General features: G+C 38.5%; 1 protein-coding gene across 13 annotated transcripts in view; it reads right to left on the minus strand.

Annotated features, from left to right (window-relative positions):
* The window catches only part of S100pbp (S100P binding protein), a 44863-nt gene that overhangs the window by 19781 nt on the left and 9915 nt on the right, over window positions 1-15167 (minus strand). For 12 of the 13 annotated variants that reach the window (XR_013049344.1, XR_013049346.1, XM_076565132.1 and 9 more), the window contains one exon: window positions 14158-14249. Coding sequence is in view for 10 of the 13 variants with exons in the window: in XM_076565132.1 (XP_076421247.1) it covers window positions 14158-14249 (92 nt within the window). In the remaining 3 variants the exon portion in view is untranslated. Of the gene's footprint in view, window positions 1-2829; window positions 2858-14157; window positions 14250-15167 lie in introns of all 13 variants that reach the window. The other variant, XR_013049345.1, reaches the window with a different exon arrangement.

Genomic DNA, 15167 nt, shown 5'->3' on the forward strand with positions numbered 1-15167 from the left:
AACAGCAAACAACTTTGGCTCATATCTTGTACTAGGTACAGAGTAATTTCAGACAGATAACAGATCTCACTCTAACAGCTAAAGCTGTAAAACATACTTGAGTCAGGCAAAGATTTCTTAGCACACAAAAATATAAAGAATTCATAAAATTAAAAGCCAGAAACAACAACAAAAATTAAATGGTATGGAGAGTCTTTAAAACATATAAAAATAAAACTACCACATGATCTACCTTTAGATATGTATCACAAAGAGCTAAGCATGATGGCTCATATTTGTAATCCATCATTCAGGAGGATGACCACAAATTTGAGGTTGGCCTAGGCTAAATAGTGAGCTTCAAGCCAGTCTTGATTACAGAGTGAGACCCCCATCTCCCTCCCCTGTCCCCCCACCCAAACAAGGCTTCTCTGTATACCCCTGGCTGTCCTGGAACTCGCTCTGTAGATCAGGCTGGGCTCAAACTCAGAGATCTGCCTACCTCTCTCTGCCTCCCAAGTGCTCGGATTCAAGGTCTACACCACCACCACCACCCATGTAGAACCCATCTTAAAACAAACAAACAGACTACAAAAACAATCACAAATTCTCAAAAGGAGATACTTACAGGCCCCATGTTTACAGCAGCACTCTTCACATCAACCAGGCCAACTAGTTGTACATGTACACAACAGAATAGGTTAAAAAGGGTGTCTGTCACATGTCATAGTATGAATGAGCCTCGGCTATATTAAGTGAAAAAAGCCACTCCTAAGAAAACAAAGTCTGTGTTTTCATCAGTATGAAGCATCTAAAGTAGTCAAATTCCTAACAGAAAACAGTATGATAGTGACCAGGAACTGGGGTATGAAGGGAAGAGGAGTTGTTTATTGACAGGTACAGAGTTTCGGGATTTGGATTATGAAAAAGTTCTAGAGAGGGGCTGGAGATATGGCTCAGAGGTTAAGAGCACGGCTGCTCTTCCAGAAGTTCTGAGTTCAATTCCCAGCAACCACTTGGTAGCTCCCAATCATACATAGTGGAATCTGATGCCCTCTTCTGGCATAAAAGTGTACCTAGAACACTCATATACAAAAAAATAAATAAAATCTAAAAAAAAAAAAAAGGAAATGAAGACTCACATGACTAAATGACTCAGATGACACTTGTAAGTGGGTTAATATAGTGGGCTAACATAGTAAATTTCATGCTTTAAAACAGTAATTAAAAACAAAAAAGTTAATGGTGGTATGAGACTATAAGCCAGCTTGAAGGAAATCCTAATGGTCCAATTATTGAGATAAACCGAGCATCAAAAAGAATAGGAGCTGAGGCTGGCAAGAGGACTCTGCAGTTAAGAGCAATTGCTGCTCATGTAGAGGACCTGGGTTCAGTCCCCAGCACCCATATGGTAGCTCACAACCATCTGTAACTCTAATTCCAAGGGATCCAACACCCTCTTCTGGCTTCCAAGTGTACCAGACACACATATAATGTACAAACATACACACAAGCAAAACAATCACATATAATTAATTTTTTTAAAAAAATAGGAACTATAACTTTAAAAATCCATTAGGGCTGGAATATAGCTCACTTGGAGAAGAAGTATTTAACATGCAAGGCACTAAGGAGGGAGTTGTAGGTGGATATGATTGCATACATGCATAAAACCGTCAATAAATTTAAAATATTCTTTAAAAAAATAAAGATAATATAGAGGTGGAGGGGGCACTTTCTACATCCTAGTCTAACAGATATTTCAGATGAAGAGCATCAATGAATGCACAAACCATTAGGAAAAGTTAGTTGCTGGGGAATATGATATTCATATGGTACAAAGGCATCACCCCACACATTACAGTAATTAGATGGTAAAAATGTACTTTACAATGGAAAGCTATGTCCATTAACATCTTACAAACTTGGTAACAACTTTAACGGCCTGTCAGTGCGTCACATATGCCTCCAAGGTTTTAAGAACACAAACGTCCTAACAGCCCTCTAAACTAGCTGTGCCCAGAATGCTTAATCTGAATCTAATTCTGCTTCTAGTTTACAGAAATACAGGAAATGAAAATCAAACTAAATGGCACTAAAGAAACAATCAGGGAGCTGGAGAGATGGCTCAGTGGTTAAGAGCACTGACTGCTCTTCCAGAGGAACCATGTTCAATTTCTAGCAGCCACATGTCAGCTCACAACTGTCTGTAACTCCAGCTTCAAGGTACCTGACATAGACATACATGCAGGCAAAACACTAAACTCGAAAGAAAGAAAGAAAGAGAGAGAGAGAGAGAGAGAGAGAGAGAGAGAGAGAGAGAGAGAGAGAGAAAGAAAGAAAGAAAGAAAGAAAGAAAGAAAGAAAGAAAGAAAGAAAGAAAGAAAGAAAGAAAGAAAGAGAAACAATCAAGAAAAAATTTAGAATGTGGAACTACCTCTGAAAGAAGTGACTTACATTAAAAGAGACTGAGACAATAACTAAAGATTTGAACCTTCATCAGATTCTGCCTCAAGTTACATTTGGAACACTTGTGAAAATTGGAATATGGACTAGATATTAGATGATGATCTTAAGTAATATTTAAGTCGGCAGTGGTGGTGCCCGCCTTTAATCCTAACACTCAAGAGAGAGAACCAGGCAGATCTCTTTGAGTTCCAGGACAGCCAGGACTACACAGAGAAACCTTGTCTCAAAAAAACAAAAATAATCAATGAACATAAAAATTTAACCTTAGTAATTAAAATAAAACATTAAATTTATCTCTCAATGACAAAAATTAACTTCAGTGTTTGATCAGGACAACTGGTAACATATAACAAGAGTTTTTTAAATGTTTATATACTTTACCTAGTAATTCCACTTCTAGGCATTCATCCTATAGAAATAAGAGTTGTACAAAAACATTTATTGACCAAAATGTTCACTATAACATTACTAATGAAAATGTATACAATCTAATACTCCGAGACAGAATACTTTGTAATTAATATAGAATTTACTGTGGTATTTTGAGACAGGATCTTATGTAATACAGGCTGCCCTCAAACACTATTTTTTTAAAAAACTTTGTATTTATGTATTTAAGGGGGAGGGGTGAGTACTCAAACACAAAGTCCAGCTTTCTTCCTCCACCATGTGGATTCTGAAAACCAAACTCAAGTCATCCAGTTTGGCTGACACAGCCTTTCCTCACTAAGCCGCGGCACTGGTCCCAAACTCACTTTAGCGGAGGTTGGTCTCGGGTTTCTAATCTTCCTAAGTACTGGGATTATAGGTGTTTTCCAGGAGAAGCTAAAACATTTGTTATTGCTCTATAAGGAACTGTATTAAGGGTCACAGCAATAGGAGGTTGAGAACCAACATGTATGTACACTAGATGCATGCCTGGTGCTAACAAAGGCCAGCAGAGGACACTGGATCCCTGAGCTGGAGTTACAAAAGATTGTGAGCTGCCATGTGGGTGCTGGGAACTAAACCTGTTCTTCTGCAAAAGCAGTTAAGTATGCTCAACCACTGAGCCATCTCTAAGAACCTTGGTTATTTTATTTGTTTTGGTTTTTCAAGACAGGATTTCTGTGTGTAGTCCTGGCTGTCCTGGAACTCACTCTGTAGACCAGTCTGGCCTAAAACTGAGAGATCTACCTGCCTGTCTCCTGAGTGCTGGGATTAAAGGTGTGTAGCACCGTTGCCTGGCAAGACCCTTGTTTTTAAATTGCTGGATGTGTGTATGATGATATGTGTAGGTGCATGACTCATGGCACATCTGTAGAGGTTAGACTTGTGTGGAGTAGTTCTCTCCTTCCACTTGGACACGATTCTGGGGATTTAATTCACAACACCAGGCTAATGCAGCAAGCACCCTTACTCACTGAGCTATCTAACTGGCCTTGGCTAAAAATATTAATGTGTAAATAAGGCATAGTGATGTATCCAAGTAATCCCAGCACTAAGGAGGATTATAAATTGGAAGATTGAGGATAGCGTGGGACATACAGTAAGATCTTGTCTCAAAAACAAAAAACATTTAAATGTAGAATAGTTATATAACATGGAAGAGTCCTTAAATACATAGTGGTGTGTTTAAGGTGTATAGCCGGAAAGTGGTGGCACACACCTTTGATTCCAGCATTAAGGCAGCAGAGGCAGGTGGATCTCTGAGTTTGAGGACAGCCTGGTCTACAGAGTGAGTTCCAGAACTACACAGAAAAACCAAAACTCAAAACCCAAACCACCCTCACATACACAAAAAAAGCAATTTACAAATTAAGATATTCCCTCTTTAGGCTCCACTTTATAGAAAAAACAATATCAAAACATTAATTTTGATGTTTCTAGGTGGCAGCATGGATTGAGAGGTTGAAAGGATTGCTGTGAGTTCAAGGACAGTCTAGGATGCACTGTGAAGCCTCATCTCAAAAAGAAACAAACTAAATAAGAAAAGATGAAGGCTGTATCAGTGCTTTCCTCATTTGAAATATGGATTACAAAAATCTAAAAACTTAAGTGGCTGGGTATGGTGGCTTGAATGAGAATACCCCTACAGAGTCTTATGTTTGAATGTTTGGTCCCCAGTTAGTGGAACTGTTTAGGGACAGATAAGGAGGTATGGCCTTGCAAGAGGTGTGTCACTGTGGGTATGCTTTAGTTTTCAAAAGCCTTCCCTATGCCCAGTGTCTCTCTCTCTCCGCCTGTTGTCTGTAGATAAGGATGTAAAGCTCTCAGCTACGGCCCTAGTGCCATGCCTGTCTGCTTCCCACAATAATGATCGTGGAACCTTCTGAAACTGTAAGCAGCCCCCCATTAAAAGCTTTCTAAGAGTTATGTTGGTCATGGTAGCTCTTCATAGCAATAAAAAAGTAACAAAGACATTGGGGTGTAGCTCAATTGGAAGACAGCTGGCCAAGCACAAAGCACTGAACTCCAACCCTAGCACTTATAAACCTTGCATGGTGTGTACCTCTAATTCCAGCACTCAGAAGGTAAAGGCAGGTGGTTAAGAAATTCCTTTATCCTAGTACTCAGGAAACAGAGGCAAGAAGCTGTCTGTGAGTTCAAGGCTAGCCTGTTCTTATATATCAAGTTCCAGGCCAGCCAGAGACAAACAATAAACTCTTGTCTAAAAAGTTCAAGCTCATCCTTGGCTACACAATGGTAGGAGGCTAGCCTGGCATACATGAAACTCCATCTCAAAGAATCTCCCAAAAACATAAGACTGTGCATATGTATATTGTGAATATTGTATAGGGAAAGTGACACAAAAACTTAGTATGGGGCTAGGGAGACGGTTCACTTATGCACAACATAAGGACCTGAGTTTGGATCCCCAATACCCATGTAAAAAGAGCAGAGCAACACAGTAAATGTCTGTAACTCCAGCAGTGACTAGATAAAAAAGTAGATCCCAAGGGTTTGCTGGACAGTCAGTCTAGCTAAAATGGCAATTAGCTCCATGTTCAGTGAAAGAGCCTGTCTCAAAAAGTAGAGTGCAAAATGAAAAGGAAGACATCAGATTATCAATCCCAGGCCTCCACATACATGTGCATGCTCAAGTGCACGTGTGTGAGCATGCATGCATGCATGTACACACACACACTCACACAGAGGGGAAAAAATGAATAGCTGGTGAAATGGCTTGGTGGGTAAAGGCACTGACTTGTTATTTATATAATGATTTATATATTTATATATAAATCCAGTTTACTTGAACCTGCACAAAGGTGGGAGGAAAGAACTGACTTCAAAAAGCTGCCATTTGCCCAACACATTCAAGCCATGGTATATACACCCATGTATCATACACAACCATACAACAGTAATAAATATAATTTAAAAGCAATAACAATAGCAACAAACTTAATGCCATAACTGGATTATTGAAAAGATAAAAATGTCAGAGACACAAGAAATTTTTAGAATAACTAGACAGGAAAAAATTATTAGATGTGAAAGAAGAATTTTCTAAAAGTCAAGTTTTTAAAATCTCATACACAATGTTTCCAATATATACAAAAGTTTAAAAAGGGAGGACGGGATACCTTATATACTCCTATGTACTCATAACTCAGTGTAGTGAAAAACTTAGTAGAGTCATTGTATCCGGTTTAACATCAGAACAAAGCAATTGTTTTCATACGTACTTAGGTTTTAAAGAAGTCATTGTGAAAAATAGTGATTGTATTCTGTGATTTATAGAGGTGGTTTTTTGATTTATGCCTTTGCATGATCTTAGTCACAAGACGCTCTTGGCAAACCAGGAAGTCTTAGATTACCAAGTACTGCAAACAGTGCACAGTAAAGACTGAGGCTGCACAGGTGATGGATTCCTTCAAGAAACACATAGATTAGACCGGGGGCTCTGCTATGAGAAACTTGGATTGCTCTAAAAATAGATTTTCTGTAACAGTGAATAAATATGCTTCAGATGAAGTTACAGTTTAGAGTAGGAAGTATAATCCAGATGGTATAGGAAGCCTTTTATTAAACATTTTAAATGCCATATTTAGCAGATCTCTGAGGAGTTTGAGGACCATCTATTAAGCACACCTGATTTTTAACAAACTTGACTTGTTTTTAGTTACTTGCTTTAGGCTTACTTTGAAAACAAATACAGAAGGCCAAAGCTTGTCCTTATAAATGAATTAAATTTATATTTAGCATTAACTACAAAGTTAGTTCTGAACACAATTAAAAAAAATTGGTCATTTAGGTGATTGACCATTAATGTGTTATATCTTAATTTTCTTTAACAGTTTATAGAAAGCAATTTTTATAAGAGGATTTTACAGTTTTAGACATATATCTTTAAGTTTTTGGGGTTTTTTTGTTACCCTGAATATACCTTTATAACCTTAGGAATTTATCATCATACAAAAATCCATTCTAATCTAAAAGATCTTGGAAACTTGCTGTTGTCTCCTTAGTCTAAAAAGAAGATATAATAGTAAACAGAGGGTTCATTAGAACTAAGAAGATGCTGCCTTTTACCAATAACAGCCACTGCTGCTCCTGGCTTTCCTCCTAGGCAGGTTTTTCTTGCTAGTGTTTTCTAGAGACCAGCAGTTCAGTATTACTGTCATGTTTCAATAAGATTGGATCTTATTTATGATTATTATTAAAGCAAGGAAACAGCTGAAGGAGTACACTAAGCCTTTTTCCCGTTTTGTCTCCTTTCCATTTCTATATCCAAACTACTCGTGTCTGATCCATTCTAACTGTCTGTTAACTAGACTCAATTCAAGTACCTCATCCCAAATGTTTCCTTTTTGTTGTTGTTGTTGTTGTTTTTTCAAGACAGGGTTTCTCTGTGTAGTTTTGATGTCTATCCTGGATCTCACTCTGTAGACCAGGCTGGCCTCGAACTCACAGAGATCCGTCTGCCCCTGCTTCCTGAGTGCTGGGATTAAAGGCCTGTGCCACTGCTGCCCAGCTTCATTATATCCTTTTTACATTCATAATCCTTCTGCAACATTCTCTCAAGCTAGGTGGATTTCCACTCTCAGTGCATCTCAATCCTTCATGTGTTAATTTATATATGAGTTCAGTTAATGTGGAACCTCAATCTTCCTTCAGGATACTCATTTTGGATTAGGATGTGCAAACTAGGTTTCCAAAGCTATCCATTATAAGACTGATTCTTCTTAGTCCGTCCAATAAACTATCACCAAACTTAAATTGACAGCAGAGTCTGCTAAAATATTCAGTGGCTGAGAAACATCTAATAAAAGCTGACTGATTATAGAGTTTAGACTTTTGAGCTACCCAGAGTGAGCACAACCTTTTATGTGGAGATGTGGAATTTGTGTGTAAACATGCTCTTAGTCCTTTGCAAGAGCCATCTATAAAAGTATTAAAAGCAATCTCTATAGGATATTAAGATATAACTTTAGCAATACCCATTGTTTTTATAAAATCTTAAAAAAGAGGATTTTTTATGGATATCAAATAACATGTTAATGTGACCTGCCAATTATTAATAGTGTAGAACAATTTACCTGTATTTTATTTGGTGGAAAAATAATTTTTGTAGGCTCTTTATCAGTAAGAGATTATTTCTATGAGTTCCCACCTTAGCAGTCACATTACTGAATAAGCTAATAAGCTGCTCTGTTTCAGGTGTACACTTTTATAGAATTTAGCCAAGAGTTTCCAGAAAACAACTTAACGAGCACAGCCAACCCTCAGTAGTGATACACAGATAAGAGCATACCCAACGATATAGTTCAAAATTATGCATTTTGCTCTTTCAGTTTACTTACTATGAAAATTAAGTATTCATTTAAGCATTTATTAGATGATCAGGAGAAGAGAACATCTTCCATACAGTGATTAACCAATACCCCTGGAAATTTAAACAGCATTGGCTTAGCACTTTATGTCATGGCTGTATTTGTTTCTGTAGTAGAAGTTGGGTTTGTTTTAATTTTTTCTCCCATGAAGGGACCACTGACATTGAGTTATTCCCAATATAAGGGGAAAAAAAATTCCCATAAAGGTACCTTTAATATTTAGTTATTCCCACTATGAGGGAAAAACAAAAAACATTTAAACGAAAACCAAGCAAACAACAAGAAAATTCTAAGTCTGGGCCAGCTGCAGCATGCTCTAGCACTGGAGCCCCGCCCACCATTCCTTGGAATTCAGATGTTGCCACTGGTGGGCCCTGGGCAGAAAGGGCTGATAGGCAGCTAGCAGCCAGAGAGCTTGGAGTCCAGCTGCCATTAATTCCTTTGACTCTTTTAGAGTAATTCTATTCTGAATTTTATTTATTTAAAATCTGCCTTACGCCGGGCGTTGGTGGCGCACGCCTTTAATCCCAGCACTTGGGAGGCGGAGGCAGGCGGATCTCTGTGAGTTCGAGGCCAGCCTGGGCTACCAAGTGAGCTCCAGGAAAGGCGCAAAGCTACACAGAGAAACCCTGTCTCGAAAAACCAAAAAAAAAAAAAAAAAAAAAAAAAAAAAAAAAAAATCTGCCTTACATAGGGTGAATGCATTTTATATGCCACTGCTTCCTTAAACTGCCTCAAATCTGTCATTTTTGCAGATCTCCAATCAATCTCAATATAACCCTGAGAATACTGATTATTTGTGGGCACTTGCTGCATAGTAACTGGAAACACCTGAAGTGGTATCTTTATGACCTTAGGCAACCATTCCTCAATGCCTTCATAAGGAAGTCTTTTATTAAACATTTCCCTTTTTTTCTACTGGGAGAAACCTTTTTTCTTCCTTTATTGTTTTGTCTCTGGAGCTATTCTATTTGTATCTGTAATTTTTGCAATTGTGCAGTCAATTCTTCAACTTCCCCTTTGTGTGAGTCTGTCTTGTCTGAATGAGGAGGAGGAGATTCTCCTTCATCCTGGCTCTCCTCACTGTCATCTTCCTCTGGAGAAGCAAACATTCTCCTCTGATGACTGACAGCTGCTAGCCAGCATGTCCTCCTTCCTACTTGCATTTTCTACATCTGACCCAGCCTTTTCTGACTCTTCATTCTGCAGCAGCTCCAGAGCATTGGGAATTACATTACATAAAGACTATCTTTAATGGTATAAACTCCCCTCTCTGATGAGCTCGCCTCAAAGTTCAACACGAGGAGTTGCCTGAAACCAGTAACAATGTCATTTAATTAATACAAAAAGCTCAGTAATTTCTTTTTCTTTCACTTTTGCTCCATTTCCTCGTAGTAAACATTTTAACAACTGCACATATTGCTACTCCTGCGATAGGGAATTCCCCATGTCCCTGCCAAAATCCTGGAGTCCTCACTTAAACATGAGAGTACTTACCTCCAGTCCTGGGCACCAAATGCTGGTAAACTGAGTCATGCAGGATGACTGAGGAAAGAGAGACACTCGAGGATGGGGGTGAAGCCTTGAAAGGTTGCTGGGGTTCAATCTCTTGAGGCTGTCCCCCTGCTCCTTCAAGGCTTCATTGTATCCTTGAGTGGCATTCTTCAGTTCTCCTGAATGACTCAGTCTACCATCAACTCAGCTTCATTTATCAATATTTTTCAAAGCTATTTCATTTTATTTTACAAAATTTTTATTTTATGTCATCTGTTGAGACTTAAAATATATCACACAATCTTACCTATAAAAACTCTATCATGACCCAGGCATGTGGCACACACCTTTAATCCCAGCAGTTAGGAGATAGAGGCAAGAGGATCTGAGTTTGAGACCAACCTGGTCTACATATTAAGTTACAGGACAGCCAGGACTACATAGAAAGATCTACCTCTGAAAAAAAATAAAAAATAGCTGGGCAGTGGTGGTGCATGCCTTTAATCCCAGCACTTGGAGACAGAGGCAGGAGGATCTCTGTGAGTTCGAGGCCAGCCTGGTCTACAAAGCAAGTTCCAGGACAGGCTCCAAAGCTAAACAGAGAAACTCTGTCTTGAAAAACCAAAGTAAACAAACAAACAAAAAGGATGAACTTTCTTTTTTAAAGACTTTTTAGTTTTATTGTATGTGTATGAGTGTTTACCTGAACACATGTATGTGTACCAAATACAAGCTCAGTCCTAGCAGGGGCCAGAAGAGGACATCAGATTCCCTGGAACTGGAGTTAGTTTTGTTTTGTTTTTTCTATACATTACAGTTTGCACTGTCATGTGGGCTCTGGGAAACAAATCTGGGACCTCTGCCAAAGCAGGAAGTGTTTTTAACCACTAAACCATTACACCAGCCCCAAATTTTCTTGTCAATAATTGTATTTAAAATAAATTCTATTAGCTGAAATTGTATTAGCTTGAGCTAAATACTGTCCTTATACATTATATTTGCACAGGTAATTATGTTTCACACAAGCTAAACTACATTATCCTCACTTTGCAAACAACTTTTGAGTGGCTCAAGGTCCCATTTAACCAACAGTAGTGCCAGGATATAACCTAGAAGTTGTGCCAGGGAGATGGCTCATCAGGCACTGCTATGCCTAAGATCTAAGTTCAGTATCTGTGCCACAGTTCAGTCTGTGGAGAAAACAGACTCCTACAAGTTGCTCTCCACACATGCATTAGAAATAAAATATAATTAAAAAAATAAATAAACCTAGAAGTTAACTCTAGACTTATTTTTTTTCAACCACTAAAGTCTGTTGCTTTCCCACTGTGTTTCTAACTATTCTTTAAAAATAGGATATAAAATGTAGTAATTTTGAGAGAGAAATTGCTGAATGAGAAAGCAGATGGAGAGACGCTGAAGTGCAAGCAATTGCACCTTGCTTTGCATGGGAAATTGTCATTGAACACCTCAATGAAAAAGGAAAATATAACTAGATATCAGTGCCAACTCCTAGCCTATAAAAGTCATCTCACCACCAAACCCACATCTGACAGAGGATTGATCTCCACAGTATATAAAGAACTCAAGAAACTAGACATCAAAATACTGAACAGTCCAATTAAAAAATGGGCTAAAGAGCTAAACAGAGAATTCACAAAACAAGAACTACAAATGGCTGAAAGACATTTAAAGAAATGCTCAGCATCCTTAATCATCAGCATCAAAACGACTCTGAGATACCACCTTACACCTATCAGAATGGCTATGATCAAAAACACCAATGACAGTCAATGTTGGAGAGGATGTAGAGCAAAGGGAACACTCCTCCAATGTTGGTGGGAATGCAAACTTGTACAACCACTGTGGAAATCAGTATGGCTGTTTCTCAGAAAATTAGGAATCGAACTACCTCAAGACCCAGCCATCCCACTCTTGGGCATATACCCAAGGAATGCTGATTCATACCATAAAGATACATGCTCAGCTATGTTCATAGCAGCACTATTTGTTATAGCCAGAACCTGGAAACAACCTAGATGCCCGTCAACGGAAGAATGGATGAAAAAAAAAAATGTGGTACATATACACAATGGAGTACTACTCAGCAGAGAAAAACAATGAAAGCATGAAATTTGCAGGCAAATGAATGGAACTAGAAAAAATCATCCTGAGTGAGGTAACCCAAACCCAGAAAGACAGTCATGGTATGTACTCACTCATAAGTGGATTCTAGATATAAAATAAAGAACAATCAGACCACAACCCATAGAACCATGGAGGCTATATATATAGGATGGAGGTCCCTAGGACAACTGTGGCTTATAATAAATTTCGGTTTTACTCAATTATTGGAAAAAAAAAATAGCCAAATGAATGGAAACACATGAACTATGAACCAAAGGCTGAGGGGCCCCCAGCTGGATCAGGCCCTCTGAATAGGTGTGACAGTTGATTGGCTTGATCAGTTTGGGAGGCAACTAGGCAGTGGGACCAAGTCCTGTGCTCATTGCATGAGTTGGCTGTTTGAAACCTGGAGCTTATACAGGGACACTTGGCTCAGTTTGGGAGGAAGGGACTGGACTTGCCTGGACTGAGTCTACCAGGTTGATCGCAGTCCTCGGGGGAGGATTTGCCCTGGAGGAGGTGGGAATAGGGGAACCCATGGCTGATATGTAGAACTGAATGGTATTGTAAAATAAAATAAATTAAAAAAAAAAAAAAGTCATCTCACAAGGAGAAAAATAACAACTAGGGTTTTTTGTTTTTAGCAAGCTTGAAGATGCACAAATCTCTTTAAAGCCTGCCCTCCAATGATATGGGTGTGAAAAATATCTTTACTTCCAACAGACCTAACAGTCCAAGCGAAAAGATTTCACAAGCAGAGGGCTAAGAAATGAACACCAGTGATATCTAATTGCCTTATAAAATCTTGAGTAAAAAAAGAAAGGGACTTATTTTTAAGAATTTCTCCTGATGGATGTCAGCATTTTACCTTTCATCTTTAGCCTTAAAAACAGAAACTAATCCAGGACTTTTCAAGAGAAAGGAGATTCTTCTCTGCAGAACATCCCCAAAACCTCCCCCAGAACAGATCTGGAGTCCAGTAGCTCATGCCTTTTCTATGGAATACATCTAGGACATCTTTCTCAATCATGTCCATTCTCCCCATACCAAACTGAAGAGGTCTCTCCTCATTTCTACATGACTTTTAAGTGTATTTCTTTAGAAAGCTAATTATTATTTTAGTGTAATGGTTTTCTCTAGACTAGGAATTCCCAGTAGGCCAAGCAAGACCCACTGCTACTTTTCCTAATTTTCAAACTTAACACTTGTAGAAGTATTCCACATAAGTCTGCTGAACAAGGAAAGACCTAAACATTTCAAAAGACAAAGTGACCTTTATGGGAAGATTTTTTTTAAAAAAAAAAAAGACAGGGTTATCCTGGATCTCACTCTGTAGACCAGGCTGGCCTCAAACTCACAGAGATCCCCCTGGCTTTGCCTCCCAAGTGCTGGGATTAAAGGCCTGCGACAATGCCACTCGGCGGAAGAATTCTTTTATCAGTATAAAACCTCCTAACATCCTATGCCTTCAACTCGGCTCCTTTCTCTTTAGGAATTTACCATCAGCTACTAGATCAAACTGAATAAAACAGTACAGTATCCTGAGAGGTGGAGAAAGAATTTCTCCACTTTGGTTTACAACAACTTCTAATGAAGTACTCAGAGATTTAGCTTGAAGGATCTAGAACAATAGTGTAGCATTTCAAGATCTTGTATTGAGAAGCCCAAGACACAGGACGAAGCTTGAAATACTTACATTTTGCATTAAAAAGTAAAAAGCAACAAGGAAAATTACTCCACATTTTAAAAGTCCCAAAACAATGATTAGTAAGGAACATCACTTCATTTACTTCTATTAATAGACAAAATAAAAATAATGACAATCAGCTGGGCGTTGGTGGTGCACGCCTTTAAACCCAGCATTCCAGAGGCAGAGCCAGGAGGATCTCTGTGAGTTCGAGGTCAGCCTGGTCTACAGAGCGAGATCCAGGAAAAGGTGCAAAGGTACACAGAGAAACACTGTCTCGAAAAACAAACAAACAAAAAAAAAAGACAATCTTTAGTTGTTTTTTTTAGAAAATTAAGATCTGGGTTATAGCTCTTAACTATAGGATAGAAAATCAAATGGCCTAAGTCCCTTCTCTAATACTTGTTAGCCAAACCACTTTCCACAATTATCTGCTTAAAAAAGCCTTTGAAGTAAATCTTAGGATAAGGAAGTTTTCTTCTTCTTCAATCTAAGAGAATTCAAAACAACACCCCAGTGTAAGCTCATTACCATGGAACCTCAATCCATGTTTCATAAGCCACTCTTTGGTCACCATGTTACCTTGGTTAGAGTCCTCTGGGTCTTCTATATGAGCAATGACTTTGCTGATATAAATGTCCTTCTGTTTTTCTAGATCTGATTGTGAAAACATCCTTGAAGAAAGCAAACACGGAGGAAAAATAGTCCATTAGAACCATGAATACAGTGCTTTGGAGAAAAGTCACATATGGATGGAAGTTAAAACAACGAACTTTCAGAAGCAAATTCTCTCTTAAGATCCAGTGACAAGCTGGGCGGTGGTGGCGCATGCCTTTAATCCCAGCACTTGGGAGGCAGAGGCGGCAGATCTCTGTGAGTTCAAGGTCAGCCTGGTCTACAGAGCTAGATCCAGGACAGGCACCAAAACTACACAGAGAAACCCTGTCTTGAAAAACCAAAAAAAAAAAGAAAACAAAAAAAAATCCAGTGACAGAGAAGGCAATGTTGTTAGTACAAACCAACATCAAGTACCGAGTTTAGAAGTAAAGGAAGAAAAGAAATGTAATTCCTGATTAACATAGACTATCAGAAGGTAAAAATGAAGTAGCTCATAAAGAGGAAGCATTTATTGAGTAATTCAAGTTTAGTCAACTTCATTGAGCCACGTAGAAAAAGTTGGATGAGATTAAGGCAATTATGATCTTGGCAAGAGCAATTTCTGGTCCTCATTCATATTGATAGCTTTGTATGGAGTCAGTGGATGAAAATATTGACAATGTAAATTATTAGTATTCCAAGTAGCCTGATTTGTGTGTTTTGGTTTAATTTCACTCTTAAGAAATTCACAAAGTGGGGCTGGAGAGACAGCTCAGCAGTTAACAATGCTGGCTGCTCTTCTAGAGGACCTGTGGTTCAGTTCCCATTACTAACCACACAGCAGCTCACAACTGTAACTCCAGTTCCAGAGGATTTGACACCCTCTTCTGGCTTCTGTGGGCACTGTAGACATATAGTATACAAACCTACTCAGGTGAAACAATATATACGAAAAATAAAGATAAAATCTCAAAAAAAAAAAAAAAAGGAAAAAA

This window comes from Peromyscus maniculatus, chromosome 2 (assembly GCF_049852395.1).
Source record: "Peromyscus maniculatus bairdii isolate BWxNUB_F1_BW_parent chromosome 2, HU_Pman_BW_mat_3.1, whole genome shotgun sequence".
Taxonomy (NCBI): Eukaryota; Metazoa; Chordata; class Mammalia; order Rodentia; family Cricetidae; genus Peromyscus; species Peromyscus maniculatus.